At 41.1% G+C, this 26,807-nt stretch overlaps 1 protein-coding gene across 2 annotated transcripts in view; it reads left to right on the forward strand.

Moving 5' to 3' along the window:
- The window catches only part of cdh4 (cadherin 4, type 1, R-cadherin (retinal)), a 198,150-nt gene extending 173,744 nt beyond the window's left edge, over positions 1 to 24,406 (forward strand). The window contains exons 9-17 of one of the 2 annotated variants that reach the window (XM_029277329.2): positions 1,567 to 1,704; positions 6,839 to 7,024; positions 7,346 to 7,599; positions 12,410 to 12,561; positions 17,007 to 17,243; positions 17,968 to 18,201; positions 18,385 to 18,524; positions 21,252 to 21,416; positions 21,940 to 24,406. In XM_029277329.2, the coding sequence (XP_029133162.1) occupies positions 1,567 to 1,704; positions 6,839 to 7,024; positions 7,346 to 7,599; positions 12,410 to 12,561; positions 17,007 to 17,243; positions 17,968 to 18,201; positions 18,385 to 18,524; positions 21,252 to 21,416; positions 21,940 to 22,146 (1,713 nt within the window). In that variant the 3' untranslated portion in view covers positions 22,147 to 24,406. The remainder of the gene's footprint in view (positions 1 to 1,566; positions 1,705 to 6,838; positions 7,025 to 7,345; positions 7,600 to 12,409; positions 12,562 to 17,006; positions 17,244 to 17,967; positions 18,202 to 18,384; positions 18,525 to 21,251; positions 21,417 to 21,939) is intronic. The other variant, XM_029277330.2, reaches the window with a different exon arrangement.
- The last annotated feature ends 2,401 nt before the right edge of the window (positions 24,407 to 26,807 follow it).

A 26,807-nucleotide genomic window follows, 5' to 3' on the forward strand; every position in this document is an offset into this window, starting at 1 on the left:
TATTGAGTTTTCATTAATAGAATGGTTTGGTGCAGATTAACATGTCTGTGCACTTTGTAATGACTTGGAGAGATGCTAAATGACTCCAGCTGTGTGTTTCAACTGGCCTCAGTGGTTTGACTGATCAATCAACAATCAACCGCATCCCTCACGACTGGGAGAAAAAAAAAAAGAGTGGGAGGGAGAGAGGAGATCTCGAGATACTGAGACGCGGGCAGAAAGACAGACAGAGAGATAGACGGATAAGGAGCAGACAGGCTGAGAACACTGAGCAACCAAGATGTGATGAGAAAGATAGCAAGAGATCAAAAGAATCCCAGAATGGGAGATAACAAAGAGAACAGAGGAAACAGAGTGAAGAAAAAAGTCCAAGAAATTTAAAAAAAAAAAAAAAAAAAAAAAAAGCAAAGGGGCAGGCACATGAAAAGGAAGCAATAACTCCCACATCGACACCTTCAAGACCTCTTCCTGTGTGTTCTCGTTCCTTCCGGGCGGTCTTTGACGCCAGCGCCACTGGCCTTGAAGTCGTCAGAAATTATGACCCCAGGGTGAGCACAGCAGAATGCGTGACCCTTGGATAAATACTGCAAAACTAGCCAAGCTACAAACTAGCATTTAACTATCAATAGGACCCATTGTGGGGGCTGGACAAATGCAGCAAGCTCTGTGCACAGAACACTGGCCTGTCCTTGACGTCCGTTCTCTCTCCCTCGCTCTCTCTCTCTCTCTTTGCTGTAACATAATGGAGGTTTGAGCAAAACGGATTAATAGAGAAAGAGACCACAAAGCAGATAGGCTTAGGCTGACAGGACAGAAACACACACACACACACACACACACACACACACACACACACACACACACACACACACACACACACACACACACACACAGTCAATTTCCAGTGGTGAGTCTGGGGACTGATTGAACTTTCAGCACCATGGACAGCGTCACAGTGTTCGGATGTGGATATTCTCTTTGTTTTTTTACTTGTGTTCATACAAAGCCTCATGTTTGATGGTGTTTCTGTTTTGTTTTTTTTTCCATTGTAATATTGCAGTTTGTGTTGCAGCATGCTCTGGCTTAACTCCCCCTCACTGTAACTGAACTAAATAAGGCCAGTGCACCTCCCTGTTTTATCAGCAGCTCTGTGGTGCAGCTTAAAGTGGCTGTGCCTCCATTAAAATGAGTGATGATCCAGGTCTGTTCCCGCAGCGGAAAGTCAAGACTTTTAGGCAATAATGGATAGGCCTTTTACATACTTGCTATCCCTCCCTGCAACATTGTGTGTGTGTGTGCGTGCGCGTGCGTGCGTGCGTGCGTGCGTGCGTGCGTGCGTGCGTGCGTGCGTGCGTGCGTGCGTGTGTGTGTGCGATAGCTGTTTGCTATTTGTTATTGAACAAATGAGGTGTTCCAATTCCATTCTAGTACTTCTTTTGTTCCAGCGAGCTGTGAACCTGGCCTGTTACATTTGAATGATTTTCATCCATGCATTCACTTATAATGACTCACTATGTCACTTGTATGTGTCAAAATGAGTATGTTTCTTCTTTTTTCTCACAACAGAAAGTTTCCCAGTACACCATCATCGTCCAGGCAACAGACATGGAGGGCAACTTGAACTTTGGCTTGTCCAACACAGCCACAGCCCTTATCAGCATCACCGACATCAACGACAATCCCCCGGAGCTGACGGTCAGAACGGTAAGTGTGCATAGCTAAGATGTTTCCAGGTGCAGAATGATACAGCCTTTTCAGCAGTCAAGGTGGAAGAATAAAACACCAGCCATCCTCCCTCATTCCTGAAATGTACTCCCCATGTAAAGCATACAGAGACCGAACTATACCAAACACCACACCTGAGTATTTGGCCCTTTATATGTCACTCTCATCATTCCTTACAGTTTTTTCAACTGTTTTAAAGAGCCACCTAATGTTTCATATAGCACATGAAGGTAGGTTGTTCTCAGGTGATGGTGTTTTCTTATTCAAATATAATCTAACCCCTGTGAGAGACAACAATCATTAATATAAGAATATATGTCATCTGGTCCCTGTGGAAAAACAAAAATATGAATATTAGAAAAAAATATTACCTTGTCCCTGCGACAGATTACAATCCTACAATATTAACTAAAAAGTTATTTGTTTTCAGAGAACATGGAGATGAAGGGAGGTCATATCAAACAGCTGAGAATGATGTAGGATAAGGACTGTGAGAATATATAATACAAAAAAAAAACAGCAACAGATAATGAAAAAGTGCAAGAAAAACCTAGGTAGAGACAGGAGGAGGCATTGTTACTGAAAGTTAAAGATCAGTTTTAGTGAAGGGAGATGTACTCCCTCCCTCCCTCTTTGCTTCTTTGTATTTTCCGTGCCAGCAGGGCCTCTGGTGGTCTGGTTTTGTCTACAGGCATCTGGCCCTTGTCCCTGTTACCTTCACATTGGTCTGACAGGTAGTCACGCTACAGCACACTTTACTGTTGTAGTGTTTGTGTTCAGGTAGGGAGCTGTTTCTTTTTTTGAGCCAGGGTTGAGAGAAGTTATGGATGAAGAGACAGAAACTTAAGTAAATCTTTTTTTTTTTTTTGGTATCTTTCCACATACATAGCTTCCAAACTTTTTTTTTCAGAATCTGGTCAGAACAGAATCAGATACTGTAGCCCCTCTTTATACGAGAGCTTGAGTTTCTCAGATTCCAAAGAGAGACCGATGCCATCTGCAGACGAGCTCAGTCGCAGAAGCAGCAGTGTGTCAGCGTCACACACTGTGATCCCCGTCTCCTCCGCGGGGCTGTCGGCAGCGTGCATGCCAGTACAGTTCCAGCCGCGTGCTCTGATAAGAGTTCCCCAGCTGTCGGATGTGGGGGGGGGGGGTGCTCACAGAACAAGCTGCAGGTCCGCTCAGAACTGCTCTGTCCCTCTGTCTGTGGTATTGGCTCGATCAATGTCTTCAAGTCTCCGTCTTGGGGTGGAGCTCAGACCGGAGTCTATCCTTGACAAACACAACACGACAACTTGCACTTTGACATGTTTGTCCACATGCTCTGCTAAATGCATGTTATCTCTTTGGACTGCATTTCTCTGCCTTTAATCCTCCTGAATGTATGACTGCAGCTTTGACTGAGTAGCAAAGGAGCAGCTGACCATGTTTTTCAGCATGATTCAGCCATAGCAATAAGTCAAAATGAATAAAGATGTGTTTTGGTTGTTAGCCCCTTACTTAGACACAAACAAAACACATGCTCTCCTCCAGATGTCTTTTCCACTGTTTGTCAATCTCTACTTTTTGTTTTGCTTCCCACACATGCAACTCAACTCTGAGTGCTTTGGTAATTATTTGTGCATGACAGACGCGAGAAGAATTCATTGCTCTCCACGGGAAGCATCGAGAAAACATAAGCACGCTAATTAAGTGAAATTGCTTGCAGGGGCGTAAACCAAGCTCGTATATAGAATGTAATTTGAAAAAAAAAAACAACAAATGTATTATTCATATCACCACATGGGCCCAGATGCACCATGTAGGTGCTTTGTTCTTCATTAGAAGACAACCAAATATCAGACTGCTGTCCACAATCTATCTAATAAAGCTAACTAATCAAGTGTATCATACTGTTGCTTTAGTGTTCCCAAAGGTTTTCATTCCCTAAAATACAATTACAAGCAGGAGAGTTTCTTGGAAGACTTGTGAGGTTGAAAGATTGAACTCAGAGACACACCAGCGTACGGATCTAAATGAAGGCTGAGTGCTATTGTGAACCTGTAGAGCTGCAGCCTGAGACACAGAAAAGAATTGGAGTGCCATTCACTACTTTCTTCTGCTTCCCCACTCTTTGACTTTGATTCGTGCTGCAAGAAAAAGCGTCGTCCTTATCGCACAGTCAGCCTAAGTAGACTGAATTTAGTCTGATATTAGTGCAATTTTGTTACATTTATTCATATGTAATGTTGTTATAACCATTTTGTGTTGTTTGCAACTCCCCGTGCAGGGAAGGAAGAGCTCATTTAGTCTTGTTTAGCCGTAGTGCTGTAGTCTGAAATGGAACATTTTCATTTGCTGAGTCAATTTTCAGGATGAAGGTGGTAGATTTCCCCTGGTGGGCAGAGCACAGAGAGGAAGGTTTATTTTCTAAAATGATGTGGGGTCTGTACAGCTCCACAGAGCCACTAACATCTCCTGGTTTGACTGCAGATAGTAACTACAGATAGGCTTAATGGTGAAAAACATCAATTCAACATCAACCAAAGTCCTCAGGGTATTTGTAGGAGCTATAGTTCTTTGTTGACCTTAAGACATGTGCTATGACTGACATAGAGCCTTGTAAAAAAAAAAAACCTTGAATGTGTAAATGGTGATGCTTATTTTCTGAATTGTTTAAATATAGAAGTCATTTTCTTCACTGAGTCAAAAACCGTTGGAGTAATGACCTGCCTTAAGTACCTTCAAATAGTTTATACAACTTGTTTTACAGGATTTTTTTTCTTTTTTTTTACTTTTTACAAACGTGAATTCAAAGCAATCAAAAGGCAATCAAAGGTAAGAAAGGAGATAGAGAGTTGATGAAGTTGATCTCTTTCCTGTACTTATTGGCTTCATTCAGAGAGGTTTTAAACCTTGAAAGAATCTTGAAGAGATCATCATTATCTCTCTGGTAAAGGAAATATTATTTACTCTTGATAAAAGATTTGTTTCTTCCTTTTTTAAAGCTTAAAGATAAAAAAAACTAAAAAAAAACTGCAGAAATAGACACAATTAGAATGTTGTTGCAAAGAAAAGACAGCTTAGCCGGTTAGCCGGAACTTGTGTTGGCCTATTTTAACCAAATCTATAAATGTGGATGAGCAATCATTGTAACTAGAGGTCATTTAGACAAACTGATAAACGTCGAGGCCTGTAAATGTGATGTGTTCACTGCATTAAATTCATGCACACGTCTTGTTTGGATAGAGTGAACATGTACTCTACTTACTCAGTCATTTACAAATCTTTGAACTGCATTGACTTCAACTTTTTCAATCAGCAAAGTGATTCTTGATTCCCAAAAATATCACTCACAATTATCGCTTCATTGTCTCAGGGCCGTTGTTACGCAGTTTGCTTTAATGCAAAAACAGTTCCTGCTTAGCACCTTAAACAATTGAGTTCTAGAAATGTGTTAACACAATCAACACATAACTTTATTCCAGAGGTTTTGTTTTGAATTCCTAATGTTTTTACAATCTCATATCTTCAGATTTTCTCTAAAAAAAATAATATGTATATATAGGACAGCAGAGAGATAGGAAATGTTGGGAGGAGAGAGGTCGGGGGATGTCATGCAGCAAAAGGCCAAGTTCGGATTCGAACCCATGGCCGCTGCAATGAGGACTTTAGCCTCCGTGCATTGGGGGCACAACATAACCGCTAGGTCTTCTGGCACCCCATTTTTAAAGGTTTAACAAGAAAAGCGCATAATGTTTATGTAACTCTATAAAACCAGAATCTGCAATTCAAGAAAAATATTTTGTGGCAGCTCAATTTAGGTTTATTTGATTCTTTTTATGTTTGTCTCATTTGATTTTTATATTCACTGACAAAGTAGATTGAGATCCAGTTTGACAATTGAATCGTATTTCCCCCTCTCATTTTTTTCTCTGTTCTGTAACAACAAAATCCTGCAGAAACTCAAAGTCTGTGTATCAATGAATCCACATTGCATATTGGAGAAAGTGGCCATTTTGGACACACATCAGTCAGCACCTCGTGCAGGTCTCTTAGAGAACATATTCCATTTGGCTCAACAAGCTGGGTAGGTTGGTGTTGTTGTTTTGTGCAAAGGCTCAGGGTAAAAATGAAATGGAGGAGCCCACACTGCAGGAACTGAGAGTGCATATTTAATTTGTTTTGTGCTTATCAGCCTGGTCATACTGCAGGGAATAGGAGGAGAGGGGGCAAGGAGGGAGGGGAAAAATGAGAGGAGAAGAACTGAGTGGCTTGGACACTGCTTCAATCCCAGGATGATGAAACCATTAAAGTGAACAGCAGCTGGCAGAAACTCATCATAAACAAGTTAACACTTCACAAGAGGAAACAGGGATTATCTTCTGACAATAAGAGATTTTAGAGAGAGTGTTTGTGTGCAGGGGGGTTTGGGTTGGGGGTGTAGGTCTGTGTCTTCCTTTGAGTGCCAGATAAGGCCAAATAGAGAAGGACATGTATCCCTCTTCACTGTAAACCTTCTTCTTCGGGCTCTGCAGCTGTCACAGAGTTTCCTCCAGAGTTACTTCAGAGGGGAGTTGTTTTAGATTGCAAAATAATGAAGATCATTAGTCAAAGATTATTCCTGCCGCAGCCTTAATTACAGTACTTATCTAATTGCTTATTAAGACTTAGATTTGGTGAATGCACAGAATCTCATTTAAATGAGTAAACAGTTAATTGAACAAATCCATTAGTTAAAATAAAGAGTTTCATGCGAGCAGACATAGAAGAGAATAAGGGACAGCATTAGCATAATGGAAGCTATGATTCTCTATTAACCAAGTTTAAACCAATATTTTTCCTTTTTTTCCTTCCTTTCCCATCTCTGTCATTTGCTCCCTATTTGTTTTGCTCCTTTGAATTCCTGTTTCAATATAATGAGCGTTATGGGCATGATCCTAAAAGCAGTTTGTTTTCATAATAACAATTAAATAAAATGCTCTAAGATCGATGATTGCACAAGCAAAAGTTTGAATCTCAATAAATCAACTTATTATCATCCATCAGCCTTCTGCTGGGAACGTCGGCTTAATGTTATCTCCTCCATCCTCCCCTCTATCCCCTTCCCCCTCCCTCCCTCCCTGCTCTGTAGTTTTCAGGGGAGGTGCCAGAGAATAAGGTGAACGTGGTGGTAACAAACCTGACCGTGGTGGACAGGGATCAACCCCACAGTCCAAACTGGAACGCTGTGTACCGCATCGTCAGTGGAGACCCCTCTGGACACTTTACCATCCGCACCAACCCCATCACCAACGAGGGCATGCTGACGGTTGTTAAGGTAAAAAATAAAATAAAAATGACGCCGCACATTTGGCTCTCTGGAAACATCCTGATTACTCATATTTCACTTTGTCCAAATAAAAAGGACAGTTATTTGCCATCAATATTCAACACCTGTGGACTCCACCTGTTCTAAAGTGCCAAATGCTGATGACTGAGTACTTTGCTCTCACATTGTTTTCTCTGAATACCGTCATTTATCAAATTGGAACACAGTTAGAACTAATCTTGCAATCAACGACTCTCCTTTTCCTCTCATCCCTCATCATTCTGTATCCCCCTTTCTCTCTTCTCTCTCCACTCATCGGCTCTCAACCAGCCTGTGGATTTTGAGCTGAATCGTGCCTTCATGCTGACTGTGGTGGTGTCCAACCAGGCCCACCTGGCCAGTGGCATCCAGTCCTCGCTTCAATCCACAGCCGGAGTCACCATCTCAGTTCAGGATGTGAACGAGCCGCCTGTCTTCCCTGTCAACCCAAAGATGATCCGCTTTGAGGAAGGCGTGCCGGCAGGAACCACGCTCACTGTGTTTGCTGCTCAGGACCCTGACCACTTCATCCACCAGATTGTCAGGTACTTTAAAGGGCACCAGCAAACAGCTCCTTTTGTTGCCTGAAAAATGTTAAACGAGACTACTGGGACTGGGCAAAAACAGTTTAGCTGGAGATGGTAAAAAAAAAAATACAATATTGTGGAGGACACTACTGAGTAAAAGATAATACAATGTAATACTTTTAATTTGTGTTTAATTTTTAATTTTTTTTCTTATCTATTTTTCATCGTGGGTGTTTGAATTATGACTTTTATTATAAATGTTCACAGCATTCAAGGAAACTCATTACATTGATTGACAGTCAAATAAAGAGAAAGGGAATTATCTTAGAAATGATAAACAAGGCTGCTTAATTGAGAAATGGCATTGGTAAGAAAATGAACAAGCGTAATAAAAAATGTAGATTGGAGAACATAACCTTTTTGATGACCTACCATTAAGTTATTTGTTCTATGTCAAAGTGGATTATTCCTTTTTCAGACATCATGCTGCCAGTTGCATTCTTCATTGATTTATTCCAAACAAACATCTGATGTATGATTTCTTTTATGAGCTCCTCTGACGGCCAAATGCGGTTTAGTTTAATATAATTACAAATTATTAAAAGCTTCACAATCCACCATTTCTCCAAAGGAACCATTTGTACTCTGATGTCACTCTCATGGTGAGAAGCTTGGATGTTGTCATAATGTTAGACTGCTTTTTTTATTTCCTGCTTTTCTTTGAATTAATTAATATGCAACTTAAAAGGAGAAAATCTGAAGGACCATGGAGCAACATCATTTGGTGAAATAACATTAACGTTATAACAACCACTTCCGAGTCCGCGTTTAGGTTTGACATTGTGACTAGAAGAGTTAGGGTGACCATATTGTCAAATCTTCACCTCGGGACACAAACCCACATGTATCAAACTGGTCACACAAGGTGGTGTAAAGGTAAATGTGCCCTCTTGAGCAGCTCGCTTAAGTTGGTTGTCACAGCGTTTGCTTCACTAAAGTAGATCCAAACAGTTCTACTCACAGCCTGTACACACCGATTGTGTTTGCTTGTTTTACAGTAATATAAAGGACGCTGTAACTCTCCTGGTGCTCTTTGGAAAACACCGACTTCCTTTCAGCCTTTGACTCTTGGTGATGTTTTTCTATTGGTTTAAAGAGCAGCAGCCTTAATAATGGCATGGATTGAAATATTTACAGACAAATCAATGTTGTAAGCATGGTTTATTGTTATTGTTGGTTAGAACCTGGGCAGTGAATGTTCAAAACCGTGTTTAATAGATATTTGGTCACCCTAGTCTAACAGTAAGGTTAGCTTGCTAAAGATAATGTTGGCTAGCTAATAACAATGTTAGATAGCTAATAGTAATGTCATCTGGGATGTAATTGGTTGTTAAATCTGTAGGGACTAATCTGTTGATAGCTAATAAGTAGTTCACCTTAAAATTGTCCTGATTATCACGATCCACTGACTTTTCAGTTGTTTGTTTTTTTAGTAACAGTGTAATGGAAACTGCTTTTAATGCCATGCGTTTATTTTTCCATGTTTCAGACTTCTACTACAGAGATATTCCTTTCTAAAATATATATGCTTCCAAACCCAAGCACACAGTTACAGAAAAATTACCGATTTATTTCACAGTTGTCTTCTGTGACATTTTCACCAGACCCCCCCTCCGCCCTGTCCCAGCCTCAGCCAAGGCTTTATTTACCTCCCTGTTGCCAGGTGATGGGCTTGGAGAGGTCATCCTGTAATGAGTTGGACACTGTCTGTCTGCCCTACTAGATACCTATCTCCTTCTTCTCTTTCTCTTCATTGATCCCTCCTTCCATCCTTGCTAACTGGAATGACACACAGCGGGCATCTTGCCACCCAGGCATCGACCCTGTGTGATGTAAACTCCCACATGCCCACTGAGGTCCAGCGCCACCGTTCTGCTCCATCGCCAGCTCCAACGAGAGAGATTGATTTTTCTTAATGTCAGTGAGACGGCCTCTTCCACCGAGGAACCCAGTGGAAATGTAACTGCTTGAATGCCAAAGAGGCAATGGGAGATGCATTTCTATATACTGTGAGAATTATCCACATCTCAGCTTTCTTCTAAAAACACATGTCATGCAAACTAAGTTGGCTGAGTTCTTCTGCCCTTAGAGAGAAGTAACTCCCCTGTTACTCTCTTTTCTCTCATCCCTCCCCCTGACCCTGTCACTTTCTTGCTTGTGTGTCTGTGGGCTTTTTTATTGATGGAACCTCAGAGCTGCTGTCTGCTCCAAAGCGGCTTGCCAGCAGACGCTCAGCTCATGCTCAGACAGCTCACCTCTTCTCTGCTGCTGCTTTATTCCCTTCTGGTGACCTCGCTTGTGCCCTAAAGCACACAGAAAAGACACAGAAATGCACAACTGTAGACTCACAAAAGTACGCCTACTTGCACACGCTCACCAACCGACGAGAAGTGAAAGGCCTGTGCATGAGCAGTGGGAGACGAGCCAATTTTGTTTTTTATGAATTTCTCTCTTTTTTTTCTCCGTCACTTGTGGCCTAGCCTTTTTGTCAGCCTACTTTACTCTGACTAGAAATTGGATTTATTTGAAAGCAAGTGGCTATTTTTTGTTTTTGTGTGCTTGTGTGTGTATATTTCTGTGTTTCGCAGCTTTTATCGTTCAAAAGACAATCCAGCTGTTGAGTAATGCCCTTCCATGTAGTTGGGAGACTCACGAGACACAAATTAAGGCACAAATGAATTGTCATGTTTGAAGCAACACCAGTTGACATTTTCACAAGGCGTACACAGCCTGATTAGCACGTTTGAAGAGCAGAATAGATTCATGTATTTCCTTCCGAAGCTCTTTGTCTTTGTCTCAAGTGAGGGTCGAATCCAGAGAAGGTTGACTCTGGAAATGCCACAATGCACTTCAGTAGTATCTTTCATATTTGCATTCTAAAGCACGCTTCTTTCAAACCCTGCTCATGCAAGACATGTGTGAAATATTCTAAGAGGGATGAGAAAAGCTAACTTAATATTTCAAAACATCTTTTTATGGAAAATATTTAGTAGTGAATTAAGATTGAGGCATAATGTCATTGAGGGTTTGAATAAGGCTTTGTATTTATCCTATTTATTTAGAGTCCTATTTAGACTTTTCTGATGTGTTTTAAAAATTATAACGGCTATAGCAGGAATCACTTTTTCTTCTTTCTCTCACCTTTAATGTGCATATGTTGAAAGTACATAAAGTAACAGGAATTACTTGAAGCATTTTGTAGTATACCAAATAAGGATCTATTTCATATTTAATTAATTAAGGCAAGAACAACATAGCAGTACATATACTTTGTTTCACAGACGTCCCCTGCAGACAAGGATATTTTCAGTATTGTCTATATTCTGTAAAGTTATAGTCTGTCATACACTGTTAAAGTCTTCCTATAGGCCTGATGAGTATGACAAAATAATATGAATTGACTTTCAAACAGACTTTGGTCGTGTTTATTCAAAAGAATTGAAGATACAAAGAATCTGGTATCTATTATATAGAATTATGTTTTCCAGCTCTCTGAGACCACCAACAGAATGAACTCCTCAATCACTTCTGAGGACTTCTTTCATCTATTCAAGCTTTTTTTTTAATTTGAGAAGCATCATTTAAGCATCAAAAAAGACAGATTAAGACTTTTCTAGCAGTCAAAGGTACCACGGAGATCCTTGGATCTAAAATGTAATTTTATGGTCAAGATTTATAGCAGACCCCAATCAGCATAGTAAGACACTTGATTTACTGTGCTGTCTGCAAATGAAGAAAACAGGAGTCGACATCTTGTTGGCACTGAAAAGAGGTGAGAATGCCAGACATGACACGTAAGCACCAAAATCATACCTGCAGGGTAACAGATCCTCTTACACTGCATGGCAAGCTCTTTTAACAGACATTTTATGTTATTTAAAGTCTTTAAATGACAAATGCAAAATAAAATATGATGGAGAGCATAACTGTAAGTCAGCATGTCCTTCTGTCAGTCTTTTTACAAACTAATCTCAAAGTAAGTGTCTTTAGTTAAAGTTGGAACTTGTGTTCATGCCTGTGAGGCCGTGGCTAAGCAGTGTCAGCCTCCAACGCACTGCTATAATTAAGTCTCCTTCTCTCATTGTCACATTTTCTTCTGACAGTACCAACAGCAGATCCCTCTCTAGCCCTTGAAGCTATCAGCTTGTGTGTCTAACCCCCACCTTGCCTTCATTTATGTGACCCACTGACCATCCACCCACAGGTGAGACTTCTCGTTTTCTCGGTTTCCGCAATTAACCAGCGGAGCGAGAAGCACTTCCTCCACTCTGTCAGTAGTTAGGACTCGTCATAGTTGTTAAGGAGACTAACAGACTTTAATTAAACCTGCCACTTCCTCTGCATCGGTGTCACGACAGGTGACATCACAGAGAGTTGTTGTGGTGGATGTGTGGGTTTACAGAGAGGTGGTGTTGTTAAGAGTGCTTCTTGGCTGTTCTGCAGATGGGTTCAGGTTTTCATCGGTCTTCATGCTAATGAGCAGCAGCTATGATAAGCTCAGCTCAGTGAACATATGTTCAGCTCTCCATGTTGCTGAAAAATATCAGAGGTGCTCGGCTGGTATTGCTTATTATGGTAATAAACATTCAACGTGATAATAGGAACTTTGGTACAACAAACAAAAGATTCAGAGCTGCTGGAATTCAAATAACACATGGCTGCTAGAGTTAATGTGTGGATTATGTTTCTGTGTGTTTTTGTTAATGAAGTGTTTGTCTTTCTCTCCATCTGTGTTTGTGTGGGTGTGTGTTTGTGTCTGTGTGAACAGGTACTCCAAGCTGTCTGACCCAGCTAATTGGCTAAAGATCAACAGGACCAATGGTCAGATCACCACCATGGCCCTGCTGGACAGAGAGTCCATGTATGTCAAAAACAACGTGTATGAGGCCACGTTCCTGGCATTCGACAATGGTAAGTCTGGTAAGTCTGAAATTCTGTATGTGTTTTAAATATGCGACAGTAGAAGCACCATTTAGCCGTTGACAGCATAATGCAATGGATGGCAATGTTGTTTAGACCACCGCTTTGGTCCAGACATAAATAGTTCAAAAAGAATTTGATGGATTCCCAGGAAATTCAGCGCTGACTTTGACTCTCCCTGTTTTGAAAAAAATATCTCAAGCAATATCAGATAGATTGTTGTGACATTTTGTTCCCCTGAGGATGATTTCAGTTTGATTTATAAAGTATGATTATGTAAACTTTGCATCAAAGAAAAACAGAAGTTATCTCAAATTATTCTACAGTATATGAACTTTAAGCACTTTGCAACAGTGGAGAGGAAACTTCCCTTTGACAGGAAGAAACTTTGAGCAGAACTGAGCTGTGGGAGGGCAGTCATCTGCCTTGACCAGATGGGTACAGAGACAGCACTAGAAAGTTAAACACAGTAATGATTGTAGTTAATGACTGATCATAAATCTAACAAAAATAATGAATTATATTAAAAATGATAATAAGACTACCAAAATTAATCCATTAAGCATCTGCTTTTGATCAGGAACATGAGGGCTGTAAGTGGTTACTATTACAGATTTATGCAGAGATAGCTGCAGAGTGAGGAAAAAAGGCAGAAAAAAGCTAAAAGAAAGAAGGTGCAAACTTAGAAACATACATGAATAAGATGAGAATGCATGTAGATGATGTGGGAGAGGAGAGGAGAAGCTCAGTGCTTCATGGGAAACCTGCCAATCAGGGAGTCAAAGCATATAGCAGCATAACTAAGGGATGGTTTAAAGCTAACCTGAGAAAATCCAACCCAACACCCTTTAGGAAAGAGGAACGTTTTAGCCTACATTTAAATGTGGAGTGTTGACTTATCGCTTTTTCAGCCCTTAGCTTATGACCAAATAAAAATGTAAAACATATAACTTCTCTGCAGTATAAGCCTAAGCCTCTCAGTTAGCATTAGAATGCAAACAGTAAACAGAGATTGTCAGACGGATGCCAAACATTGTCATTTAGCAAAGTTATTATTCTTTCTGTTCTTTCTCACTGTGAAATATTTGAATAAACAATATTTTAATCATCATTTGCAGGAAACAGTATGACGTCATTTTTTCATCAGCATGGACAGAGGATTAATGTATGATTCATTAACCTCAGTATTAAGAAAGCACACTGTGCTGTATGGGAGTATATATATGGGAGAAAATGGCAATTTAAAGGTCAAGCAGATGACAGGTTAGCTCCACTACACCCATTATGACTCAATGAAGTTCCCTTTTATTACACAGAATTAATAATAAACAGACTCAATTTTAAGAATAGAATTTGTGTAAGGAGAACATTTTCATCTTGACATTTCTTTCAGATACCATATTGTCTGTGTGAACTGTGAATGAGTAGGATGGTTTGTCCGTATGTTGTACTACACGTTGTATAATACATTCACTGACCTTCATTTCCTGGTTTCTGCCAGAAGGAAAATAATAAGAAATACCTGTCAATGGAGGTCTTGTTTATCAGCCCGAGGTGCTGCTACAATATACAAAGCTGAAGAACTGAAGCACTACAAGCAGAGGTGTTTGCTCTCGGTGTAGGTAGGAGGAATCCAGGTGATTTTACTCCAGTGAGAAATGAGAGATTGGTTGCCCCCAAGCACACCAACTTAAGCTCAAAGTGTTGACTGCCTATTGATTTCAGAGCCCAGTGTCAACAAGGGGATATATTCCACTTTGATTGAAATTCTCTTTACTTATTCCGCCGAAGCCAGCCGTATGAAGCAACAAATCACCAAGCCAATCATAACCGACAAGACGGTCGATGGGCCTTGGGGCTTCAGGCAACAGACCTTTACAGTTGATGCATCAAGTTACTGTCTCACAGAGGGAAAACGTTGAAATATAACAATGATGAGCTACAGGGTTAAACTCTTATCTACACTGCAGCGCATCAGAGTGCAGGGTGTTGTCAGTTTTCTTATCAAGGACATAATATATATCTACAGTGTGTTCAGCAGAGCAGTACACACACTGTTTATCTGTGGCTGGAGGTTGTTAGATTACAATCAGAGGTGGTATCACTGACAAATATTTGCAGTCGTCCTGCATTCATCATTGTTAACTAAAAAAAGTATTATAAGCAAGCTGTAGTAAGTAAGGTTAAGTGCCTTGCCCAAGAACACATGGGAAATGTGGCTGTAGGAGCTGGAGCTGGGGAGGGGAACCCCAAAGCTTACAGTCGAGGGACAACCGACTCTGTATTTCTTATCATACAATTGGTTGTAATGATAATTATCTGATCTCATCCACTGGTTTCATTTGAGTCATTCCAAAGAAATATTCATGACCACAGAGAGATAATAAACTCACATTGTTTTTTTGTTTCATTCAAGACACCACTATTGATGTTTTTCAGTCATTTGAAACCATATACTAGTGAAAATCAACACTCAGAAATTAGATTCCCATTTATGAATCATTCTCTTGCAGACCACTTCACATCTTTAAATATTTCTCTATGATATTTAAAGATTCATGACTCAACAAGCATCAATACGAGTTTAACTTGAGTCAAAAACATCCCTCTGTAATATTTATCAGAAGAGTTAAAAACTCCAAAACTCAGCTGCTTCACTGGGAATGTTTGAATGAGGTTTGATCAACTTTGACAGACAGTTGCCAGGCAACAACATTTAGTAACCTTAGATGTGTCATGTTATGATACGAGTGCTTATGAATTATGGCATTACTTCTTTCAAATTGACCCTGTCCAACACAGACCTATAAGATGACTGGAGTCAAAGCAGCAGATCATTTCTTATTATATGTATATACTCAATTCAATTCAATTCAAATAACTTTATTTGTCCCCGGGGGGCAATTCAAAGGCACACAGAGCAGTGAATTAACAACAGTGCAAGTAAACGAAACATTTTAACCTAAATATAAAGTGTCAATTTAAATACAACTTAAAGCTTGAACTTAACTCAAAAATACAAAATATAAAAGAGTAGATATAAGTGGACAGTGATCGGACTGACAGATGTAAACAGATGTAAACAGAACGATGTGCAGTAGTGACCAGATGTAAACAGAATTATGTGCAGTAAACGAGAAATAAATATATATATACAGAGTTATGTGCAAGTAGGCAAATACTAAATGATAAGTTAATAAGGTGCATGGTGAATAATGGAACAACAGAAGTAATATATACAATATAACTGTAAAGGTAAAAATGAGATAAATAAAGTGACCGTAGTGCAATGATGGACAAGAAACAACAGGAATAAAGTAACCAGAGCTGTATGAATACTGAAATATAAAGGATAGAATAAAGTGATGTAGTGCATGAGACCAGATTAAGCAGAGGCAGTTAAGGTGCATGGCACCTACTGTATATATTAACAGTTCCAACGTTGGCTTAATGTAAAGACATTGCTCAGAGTTAGCAGAAAAAATGCCTGTATATGAAAGTGTATTTTAACAGATACTGTCTCTATGATTTTTAGTCCAAGAGTTGAATGTTTAACCTCACACCAGAGTTCAGGCTCATTACAGATGTTTTCACTTCTGTTGTGTTGCGTTGACTGACTTGAATCTGACTTGAATCAGACCAACAAAACAAGTTCAAGTTCACTCTGCTCGTCGTTAAGCAAGCAGTGCACTAAAAAAACAATGAGACGCTTTTTCCCAGCACCATGTTGTACATCATCAACAGCAACAGAAACAGTGTGGCGGCAAAACAACATTTCTCAGTTGGTTAAGGTGCAGTCGAGTCAGTGTGTGCGCTGTAATCAGAGCACATTAGAGGATTTGCTGTTAATGCATAAAACATCAAACATGTGCCTCCCAGCCTGATGGCTCTGTTCTGGTCTGACAGTCATGAGAAACCCTGAATAAGTTATGATGAGCTTGTGTTGCTGGATACAGTGTAGGGTTAGCGTTTGAGTCATTTCCCAGGGGGCTTTGCAGAGTGCAGATAGCAGCAATCTTTATGTGAGTGTTGTCGCTTCGCCTCAGACTGTTCGGAAAGCAGACAGTTTTAAACACGAGGGCTGAAAAAGGTATGTGTGCTTTTATCGGTTTTGGCTGTTTTGTTTGTTTGCTCTACCATAAATGTACACAGTGTCCTCCACTTTCAGCCCCACAGTAATCAAAACCTGTTCTTCTCAATTGTGTCTTCGGCTGTACGCCTCATTTTCTCACCTCCACTCTTGAATCAACTCGAAAATGGTAATTGAAGTGGAAGGATTGTTTTGCCTTTCACTGTAGCCTTCTCCACACGTCTTACAACTCCACTTTTCAGCTTTTTGCGCCAATCGTTGTATCTCTACTCCTCTGCTTCACCCCCCCACTTGCTTGCTTCATTTATATTACCGTCTTTTCTCCTCTCTTCTCTTTTTCTCTGCCTCCCCTCAGGCTCGCCTCAAGCCAGTGGGACAGGAACTCTCCAGATCCACCTGATCGATGTGAACGACAACGCGCCGGTGCTGGTTCCCCGGGAGGCCCAAGTGTGCGAGCGTGCACGCCCAAACTCCAGGATCAACATCACAGCCTCCGACGCTGACGCCGACCCAAACGTTGGGCCCTTTGTCTTCGAGCTGCCTTCTTTTCCTGCCAGCGTCCGCCGCAACTGGACGATTTCCAGACTCAGCGGTAATTAAATGCTGCACTTTGTGTACACAGTGTTATGGTTCCTGTCACCTACCCTTGTGATGTAACATATAGGAGGTATGATATATGAACATGCTGCATCCTCAGCTGAAATAAACCATACATTTACCAGATGGGATGCAAAAGCCCTCTGCAGAGTAACATCAATCAGGGGATGTGGGATTGCTGTAAGCTGTGAGAGAAGTCCAAGTTTAACAAAACGTCTCACAAAGCTCACAGTGAGCGACGCAGGTGCCATCCAGTGTTGACGTACGATCTATCCTTTTTGACAAATGAGATCCATTCATCTCTCTGTCCCCTGAGCACAGGATCTGTCACCTAATCCACTCAGATGGATGTATCACAGCAGTTGTCTGGAGGACAAATCTGATCTCATACCTGGATTCTTCTCCTGCTGAGGCTCTTGTCTCAGCTTGACTGAGTGATGGAAGAGAAATATATATTTAGTTCTTCTATATATCTCTAATGTGTCCTTACATGCTCGCACATCAGACTGATCGCTGTGTGGTTTGTTTGGCACCTTTTGTACGGTGTCATACCTGTGTATATGTTGACACAGAATCCTGCAGTAAATGAAATGTAATTCTCAGCAGTACACTGTCTAATCTTATTTGCCTGTCTTCTTCTTCTTCTTCTCCATAATGCCCCTCCCCTCTCTTCATTATTTTCTCTTCATCGTCAATACAATCCCTACCCCCTCTACCAGGTGACTATGCCCAGCTGAGGTTAAGGATTCCCTACCTGGAGGCGAGTGTTTACGAGATCCCCGTCATTGTGTCTGATTCAGGGAACCCTCCTCTGTCCAACCGCTCTCTGATCAGAATCAAAGTTTGTCCATGTGATGATAGCGGGGACTGCAGTGCCACCGGGGCCGTGGCAGCTGCCGGCCTAGGCACTGGGGCCATCATCGCCATACTCATCTGCATCATCATTCTGCTCAGTGAGTACTGACAGTGCTCTATGCACTTTGGATCATTGTATTAGCCTATACTTTACTTCATGAAAATGGCAAAATGTTGCTATAATAAAGCTACAACTTTAAGAGATCTTTACTCAGTGTGAGCTGGTCGTTATCATGTCTGTGTTGATTGTTGATTATTTATTTTTTGTGTGTGTTTTTCAGGCATGGTTCTGCTGTTTGTGGTTTGGATGAAGCGCAGAGAGAAGGAGCGGCAGGCAAAGCCCCTTCTGATCGACCCCGAGGACGACGTCAGAGACAACATCCTCAAGTATGATGAAGAGGGAGGAGGGGAGGAGGACCAGGTATGGTTTGAAGAGCAGATACTTTTTTTATGAGGAACCACGCCTTGAGTGATGTTCTTTGTCAAGAACTAGAAAAAAAAATTAAAATCCATTGAACAAAACTCTTCAGCCATATGTTTATTCAAAGGTGAAAAATTGTTGACCAAAATAAAACAAATAATCTTATAAGGCACTATCCTCAAAATCTCATTGAAGATTTTGTGAAGATTCCTAGAGACCTCAAAGTACCCTCTGAGGAAAAGTAACCTGGGTTTGATCTCTTTATGCTTTTTTTAAAACAGCATGAGCATGTTCTGAACAGTTTCCTTCATATGAAGAGTTTGGTGCTGTTGTCATGCTCGGGTCTGGCCACTGTTTTGACCGTAATGACCACAGTTGGGGTGCAGCACATTTCTGCTAAACCTTGAGTAATATCAACTGTTCTGCTGAGTTTGACTTTGATCATTATGGAACAAGGATGTGTCAAAGTTTAGGTTTAGGTGCGCCAACAAAGATCAGTTTAATCTCAGTGGTTGAGCGGGTCGTCTGTTTACAGGAAGGTTGGCGCTTCAATCCGAGCTCCTGTAGTCCACATGTCTCGGTGTCATTGGGCGAAACACTGAAACTCAAATTGCTCTCGATGGCAAAATCAGCAGCGTGTGAATGTGTGTGAATGGGATTAATTAACACTGATGGGCACTCTACATAGCATCCCCTGCCATCAGTGTGTGAATGTGGCATGACAGGGTGAATGTGACATGCAGGCAGACTAGAAAAGCAATCCATTTACCATTCATCATATCAATATGGCCCCTTAAATATTTGGATGAAGGGTAACTGGACTGCACTTTTATGACATCTTTGTGTTCTCATTACTAATCAAATCTCTTTAAACTTAACGCTAGCATTCATCCTTTCACACAAACTACCAAACTGTCTATCAGTACTAATCTAATGACGTTCCAACACTTTCTGACACGGTGGTTATGCCTTCGGAAGCAATAAGTGATAGGTGTCTTACCAAAAGACATGTCGAGGCCGCAGGATTAAGGACGAAACCACCAATCAACTGATTAGAGAAGCATCAGCTGCCCCTTACATATAAAAAAAAAATGAACCATTGTAAATAAATACACAGTTAATACACCAATCAGGCCTGCTGAATTTAGAATGAAATGGTAATATCATGTCTTCCAGTATTTACTGAAATGACTGTGAGTGACAGAACACAGAAATGAGGAGTGCTTTGTTCAGCTGTTCTGCAGAAAGAGTCTGAAGAGAACAAAATGTCCTTTTTTAAAAAGTGAGTTAAACTTCAGGCTGCAGTCTGCCCTCTGTCTTCCAAACAAGCGCTCAGGACAAAAAGCTGCTTGGCTTTAACTCCACATGAAGTGTAACTCTTTCCATATGATTAGCTGGAAATCATTAGTTATTCTAATCCATAAATACTCTCTACATAAATATAAACCTTCAGCGATGTTCACCTCCAACATCTTTGATTAATTCAGAAATGCATTATTAATTTTGCCATTTTTGACACTTGCTATTTTGCGAACACCCACACTAGACATCTAGAGAATAAACACATGCCAGCATCAGATGGCTGCAGTGTACGTCGGCACATTTCCACTTTAAGGCACTACCACTGTTATCAGGGCAGAAATAAAGACACCTCAACAACCTGCTCCATTTACAGCACATAGTAACACACTTGAAAGACTTTCACATAAGAGTTGTAAGCTTGTATGTATTAACCACTGACGGTTCATTTGTTGTAAAGCAATTAGTTTAGATTTACAGAAATCAGCATTGAATATAGAATGAACAGCAGGCACATAGTCCAGTTAGAATAATTAGCACATGAATACGAGCAGCAGAAGTGTTTGTACATTTCTGAGAGTGACACCAGATGCATCGTGACATGTCAAGAAGTCAACTGCCTGTACAACAAACATGCTTTACAAAGAATGTGATGGTTAACTGTGAAGCTGATGTTTAATTATTGTTTATATTAATACTCATGGAATACAATAAATCATGACTTTAGTGTTATCTGAATATCAACATGTTTTTGTAGATGCTTTAACACTACTGATCATTTTAGACTTCCCATAACATCATTGTTTTTAACTAAAGAGAACTATGAATTGTGGGTATTTTCCTCAAGCAAAGACTAGGATGCGAAGCATTTTTAACTAACATCAGCAAAAATGTAAGGCTACACCTGTTATTGCATTGCATGTGTGATATCGCCAAGTCAGGTCTGTACCCAGGCAAACAAAAACTTCACTTCTTGCTGGTTTTCCACTATCTCTTAGCTAACTAAATTTTAAAGAGCTTTTCAACATTGTATAACATTAGCCACACGTTATACAAAGACGGTAAACTTATATGGCCTCATTATCGTTTGGAGTCACTTCTCTTACTGCCCAATCAGAACTTGATAAATTGTGATCAAATCAGCTTTTTTCTCTGCCTCACTTTAAGATGTCTTTACCACCTTTTTTTTTACCACCGCACGGATTTCTCTAGATTCCCCACTGCTCAACAGTCTGATAGAGACAGATGTGTAGCAGTGATTTCTCTGCAGCTCAGTCTTGATCTGTCTTGTACTTCACAGTAAACAACATCAATCTGTGAGGGCAGACAATGGGAACAGGCTAAAGAACATCTATGTACCAACTGGCCACCTGAGTTGGACTCAGAAATGTTGTGTCTTTAAATACTCTCTCCATTGCCTTTTCTCAGGACTATGACCTGAGTCAGCTGCAGCAGCCCGAGTCCTTAGACCACATCATTAACAAGCCAGCAGGGGTGCGCAGGGTGGATGAGAGACCTGTGATTGCTGAGTCTCAGTACCCGGTCAGACCCAGTCTGCCCCATCCTGGAGACATAGGAGACTTCATTATTGATGTAAGTTCAACCAACAATGGAAGGAAAATTGTTTTTGTGTTGTTTCTAGAACTTCTTGTTGTTTTCACACATTTTGAATGCCATCTGTTTTATGTGACTCACCACTTCAGATTTAAAGGGTGAAAGATTTCCAAACAAAATACCAATATTACATTTTTTTTCCACAATTGTAATTCCCTAAGCAGGCATGCTCCTGAAAGTGTTTTGCTTTTTTACACAACTCAGTATCTGGTCCTGAAACATTATTCAGACCATGGAGGAGCAATAAAAGTGTAATGGTTGTGTGAGCAAGATGAGGTGTAGTTTATTGAAACATTTACAGTCCAGCAAACTGAACCTGACTGTATGAAACGTCATCACCTCTGCTACGTTCTGGGTGAACAGCAACAAAGGGCTTTACCCAGTTCTGCTGAGAGACCTACCTGATACAGTGTAGAAGTCTTACCACACAGAACAGGGTGTCAAAGGTAGAGGGAGTTCTGCACATCTTTCACATCCTCTGTACTCATTTCTGTATCTCCAGGGTCTGAGGGCGGCAGACAATGACCCCACAGCTCCCCCCTACGACTCCCTGCTGGTCTTTGACTACGAGGGCAGCGGTTCGACCGCCGGCTCTGTCAGCTCACTCAACTCCATCAGCTCAGGGGACCAGGACTACGACTACCTCAACGACTGGGGCCCTCGCTTCAAGAAGCTGGCCGACCTCTACGGAGGAGGGGACGATGACTGAGAGTGGAGAGGGGGGCTGGGTGGGGCTGTGGGAGGAACAGGAGAGGAAGGGGCGGAGAACATGACGCCGGCTCAAGGTTAGACATGTGAGGAACAGACCCTTAAACGGGCTCACAGCGGCCAAGCCCACAAACATGAATCCTGCTGCAATGCAACTGTATTCTGGCTTTATACTTTTTAGTGGCGAGTTTGTAGTGTGATGTTTTTTTTCTCTCTCTTTTTGTCGTTCTCTCACCGTGCTGGACCCGGAGGTCTCTGGGGATGAATCAAGGCGGTTGTGAGAGACAGGATAGTGAATTTGTGCTTTGATTGATTGTTAAAACAAAACCATCTCTTGCTTTAGTCTCACACTGAAGAGAATGTTTTTGGGACTCTGGCTCTCTCTTTCACTCTGTCGACTTGAATTTCCTTAGAACAGAAGCACTGTCTTTTTTATAAAGTGCCTTTTGTGGTGTGTTTTTGTATCAGACTCCTGCTATCTCAGGATCGGTTGCCATTCGTGCAGTGCAGTGGAGGCGCATTCTCTTGTCGCCCCCCCTGCGCTCCTCAAACCAGCCCTGCCTGTCTCTTTCCTCTGCTATCAGAGCGGTGCAGATCAACAACCCCAGCAGCCAGTCCCAGGAGGGAAGGACACAACCAGGGCAGACTACTGGATATTATAACCCAATGAATTATGGCCTAAAAAAGCCAACAGGAGTTGTTGTGGGGAAGACAACCCTCTTCTTCAAGGACCTGCTCAGTCAGACTTTCACAAGAATCACCTGTGGACACGCTGACATTGTGTGACAACGTTTTTATACATGTGGGGGTTTTCTAATTTAGTGGAGAATGCCTGCCTTTCCTCTCTGGACTCGTGAAGTAAGGAGCCTTTATGTTGAGACGCTTGCCTGCCCTGTATGGTTTTGTGTTGCTTTCTCCACAGTGTAAAGCTTATGTAGGCATGATCTGATTAGTCAGACAGTGTAAGAAAGTGGAGCCTTGAAATGCTCTGGAACAAAGGCATCGGAGGAGGATATTTTTTGTCGCCTTGAACATTCCTGTTTTTTATAGGCCAACAAAACTATTAAAGGTGCATGATTTTTTTTTTTTCAAAATGATTTACCGGTACTTTAAGCACTTGTTACTATGTGGTGAGAATGTGAAAATAGTCAACAGAAACTATATGAATATACTCTGTATAAAGACACTGAGAAAATAAAACACTGTAAGATACCTATTTTTGAAGTATTGATGACATTAAAGTTGCTGCTCTTTCTCCGGCTCATAGGTGAGTTTAGGGAAATTTTGGCCCGTTCATTTTTAACATCTGGATTTTATTTTCCTTTTGTTAAAATCATTTTTCATTTTTCAAAGATGCCTCCTTAAACATTTTTTGCTTCTATTATTTGGCATTGTTTTTTAGAAATGCTTTGTTATACTCCTTTTATATGTGACCCCCCCCCCCCCTCACTGTGTATTGTCTTTTGACAGATGTGTTCCTCCTGATGGCCGCTGGCCTCGGGACAGACAGCAGAGGGTTCATTAGCAATGCCTGCTGATAGTTGTTCTATTACTAAGTGTGTCCTCGAATAATTTTATTCATTCATCTAGAAACTGGATGTGTGCTTCAAAAAATAAACAAGACATGTTTTGAAAATGTGGCATCTGTTTTTTAAAATTCCCCCATTTATGTGCTGTAATGTGAGACATGGCCGACAAACACGATCTAATTGGAAGCTTTAAATCACAGCGACCTCTATGGGCCTCTGTGCGCCTGTTTTTAAGTTCATTTATTGCAGCTTTGCCCAGACTCCAAGCCACTATGTGTTCAATTGGAGCATTTCTGATGTGTGTTCTCTACAGCGGTCGTATCAAAGAAGATAGTTTGGCAGACAGCAGAGCATGCCTCTGGCCCCCTCCCACCCACATGGATCAGCCAGGGAAGACTAATGATGAATCATGAATGAAGCAACAGAGACTGCATCAGCTTCACCAGGATCAATTATTCTTAACACTTCTTATACCATCACACACTAGTTTGAATATGCTTTAATCAAATTAAAATGATAAGCATTGTGGCTTTACCTGTACTGCTATTTCACCTTTATTCTTTCATGAAAAAAATGGGTAAATATTTGGACACCAAACCACTCCACCGACTTTTTTTTTGACAGTATTTTTCAGTGTTGGTGGGTCCATTTGGAGCTACACAGTTCATCTCTGACCTTACTGTTTGGAAATGGTTACATTTTCTAATAAAGCTCCCAGTATTTGTCCTTTTATTGCTGCTCAGAAGAAATACTTGAAAATCATTATATGGGGTCAGGAAGTATATTTGTGTCCATTCCCGTGATTTCAATTAGTCAGCTGAGGCGCCAAAAAAAACCCACTGGGGACTTAAAGGGATTTAATCCTCTCTGGCTGTGTCGATCAATTAGCCACACCATTAATCCCCACGGCGTAATCTCATTAGATAGAGCGCCTTTAATGAGACACCCAGAGAGAAGGCAAAGAGGCAGGCAGGATGAGAGAGAGAGGGGGAGAAAAATGAGGTGGAGGCAGGATGCAGGTAGGCCATGTGGAGAGGTGATTAGTAGGATGGAAGAGCGGGTCAGCATCAGGAGGGGGGAGGGGGGGGGGTGCAAATGAATTGAGTTTCAAGCACAGCAGGGACAATGCATAACATTTAGAGAATACTTTGAAAAAGATGTTCCAGGAGAAAGGGAATTAGAGTGAAACTTGTCCACTTTGACCAAAAATGAGAGGAGTGGGCAATGAAGAGGTGATCAAAGCTAACGGTGTACACTGGAGTAGTTAATAAGGAGCGCTCTGATTCCTCATCTTCCTCTGAGTACCGCTGAGATGAGGAATGAGAGCTTCCGGTGATAAACCTAAGTTAACCTTTATTGTACTACAATAGTGGATTCTGCCACAGACTGAGCAGACCTAGCTTAATAAAGTGGCATCAGAGGTGGACTGCACTACTCGGAAATAATGATCAGGTTGGTAAAAGGTCACCTTCGTCATAGCTAGTCAGCGGCTAAAGAGATTGACTTCGAGAAAGGTTTCTTTGATGAGCTTAGCTGAAGTTCATTTGGTCTCACTGTGGCAGAAAGGCCGAGTGAAAGAAGAAAGCAAAAGAAAGCAGACTCAAGTTGCTCCCTTGATAAATGGCGTATATAGACTGAAAGCTCTGCTTCTGGCTCGCTGCCAGTGTCTTGTGTGTTGTAAATACAGTTCTCCTCTTCAAACATGTCCAAGCCTGGCTCTTTTCATTTCCTTTCCAGATAGCCAGTGAGTCTCTTGGGCTGGTGCTGGGAACGGTCCAATCTGAAAAACACCAGCGGATGTTGGTTCTGATGCTAGCTGTGTGAACTGTTCACTGTTTAGTGTTGATGGAGCTGTTCAATGAAGGCACCGCCCAGGCCAGGCTGCCTCAGCTGGCTACGTTTCTGCTGACACATCTCTCAGCCTCCTGCTATTTCAGGACTCCGTCTAAAATGAGATCAAAGCAGCAGAATAAATTTGATGTTCCTGCGGCAAGTGGGGGAGAGAATATCTACTGTTTAACAACCAGCCATTTATGATATGGATGACTGGTCGAGTGCAGGCTCTCTGCTATTACTGAGAGTGCTCACAACAGTCAGGGCTGAAACACTGCCTGTGTTAATATCAAACAACATTTGAAAGAGCTTTTCCTGCTAATGATGATTGCATATTGTAGTGTGGAATCATATCAATACCCATAAATATTTTATTCCCCTATATTTATTCAACAGCTAGAGTTAATTGTTCACTCAGTGTATCTGTACACACTTGTACTCATAATAGTGTGTGTTGTTTTACAACAAATTACAAAGAGACTCAACTAGTATAGCAGTTTGTGTTAGTAAAGCAGAAATGCCAAGACTTGAAATACCAATCAGGAAAGCAAGCAGCAGCCCCAGGGTCTCCCACCCCTGTGGGCCCAAAAGCTCCAGCCTTACAGTGTGCAAGTTAGATAACCATGTATCTTTAAATTGCTTTATTTGTAACAATGTGACTTACTGCGTATAGCTTAAAAGTAACCAGAATGATCGATAACCAAGGTCACAGACAGACTTGCGGCTGTGACAGTGAACAACTTGAACCAGGTCAGTATCAGACCTGTGAAACTGAAGGGGCCTCATGAACCGAGCATTTTGTGTGAAATGTGTTGCCGTATTTTTATTGTCTTGCCATTTTTTTAAGATGAATTGCAATTTTTGTAATTATAAAAATGTCTTATCCATTTCATAAGTCCAAGGAGGAGCATCAGCCGCCATGCTGGAAATGCTCTTAGCCTAACTTTCAGTCAACCTAACGACAGGCTGAGAGCTGGAGCTGAGGCGGGTTTTCAGCCATTGCATCACGCCCATTTGTCAATCATGTCAGCTACGCGCCTAACTATGGATAACACGTATCGTTCATAGAATCAAAACAGAGTTTTTTTTTTAAATTCACAACCGTACAGTGTGTGCCATTGAGGACAAAAACTAATCAGACCAACTTCATTTTTTGAACCAGGCTGTAAACATGGTACGCTGGTATAGTGTAAAAACAGCTTTTTTTCCCCTGTTGTTTGTATGTGACTGCCGGGGTTCCCGGAAGAGCCTCAAACGGACACTCGACAAACTGCATGATTTTGCACTTCCACATTGGCTT

The sequence above is a fragment of the Labrus bergylta genome, chromosome 5, assembly GCF_963930695.1.
Source record: "Labrus bergylta chromosome 5, fLabBer1.1, whole genome shotgun sequence".
NCBI classification, from domain to species: Eukaryota; Metazoa; Chordata; class Actinopteri; order Labriformes; family Labridae; genus Labrus; species Labrus bergylta.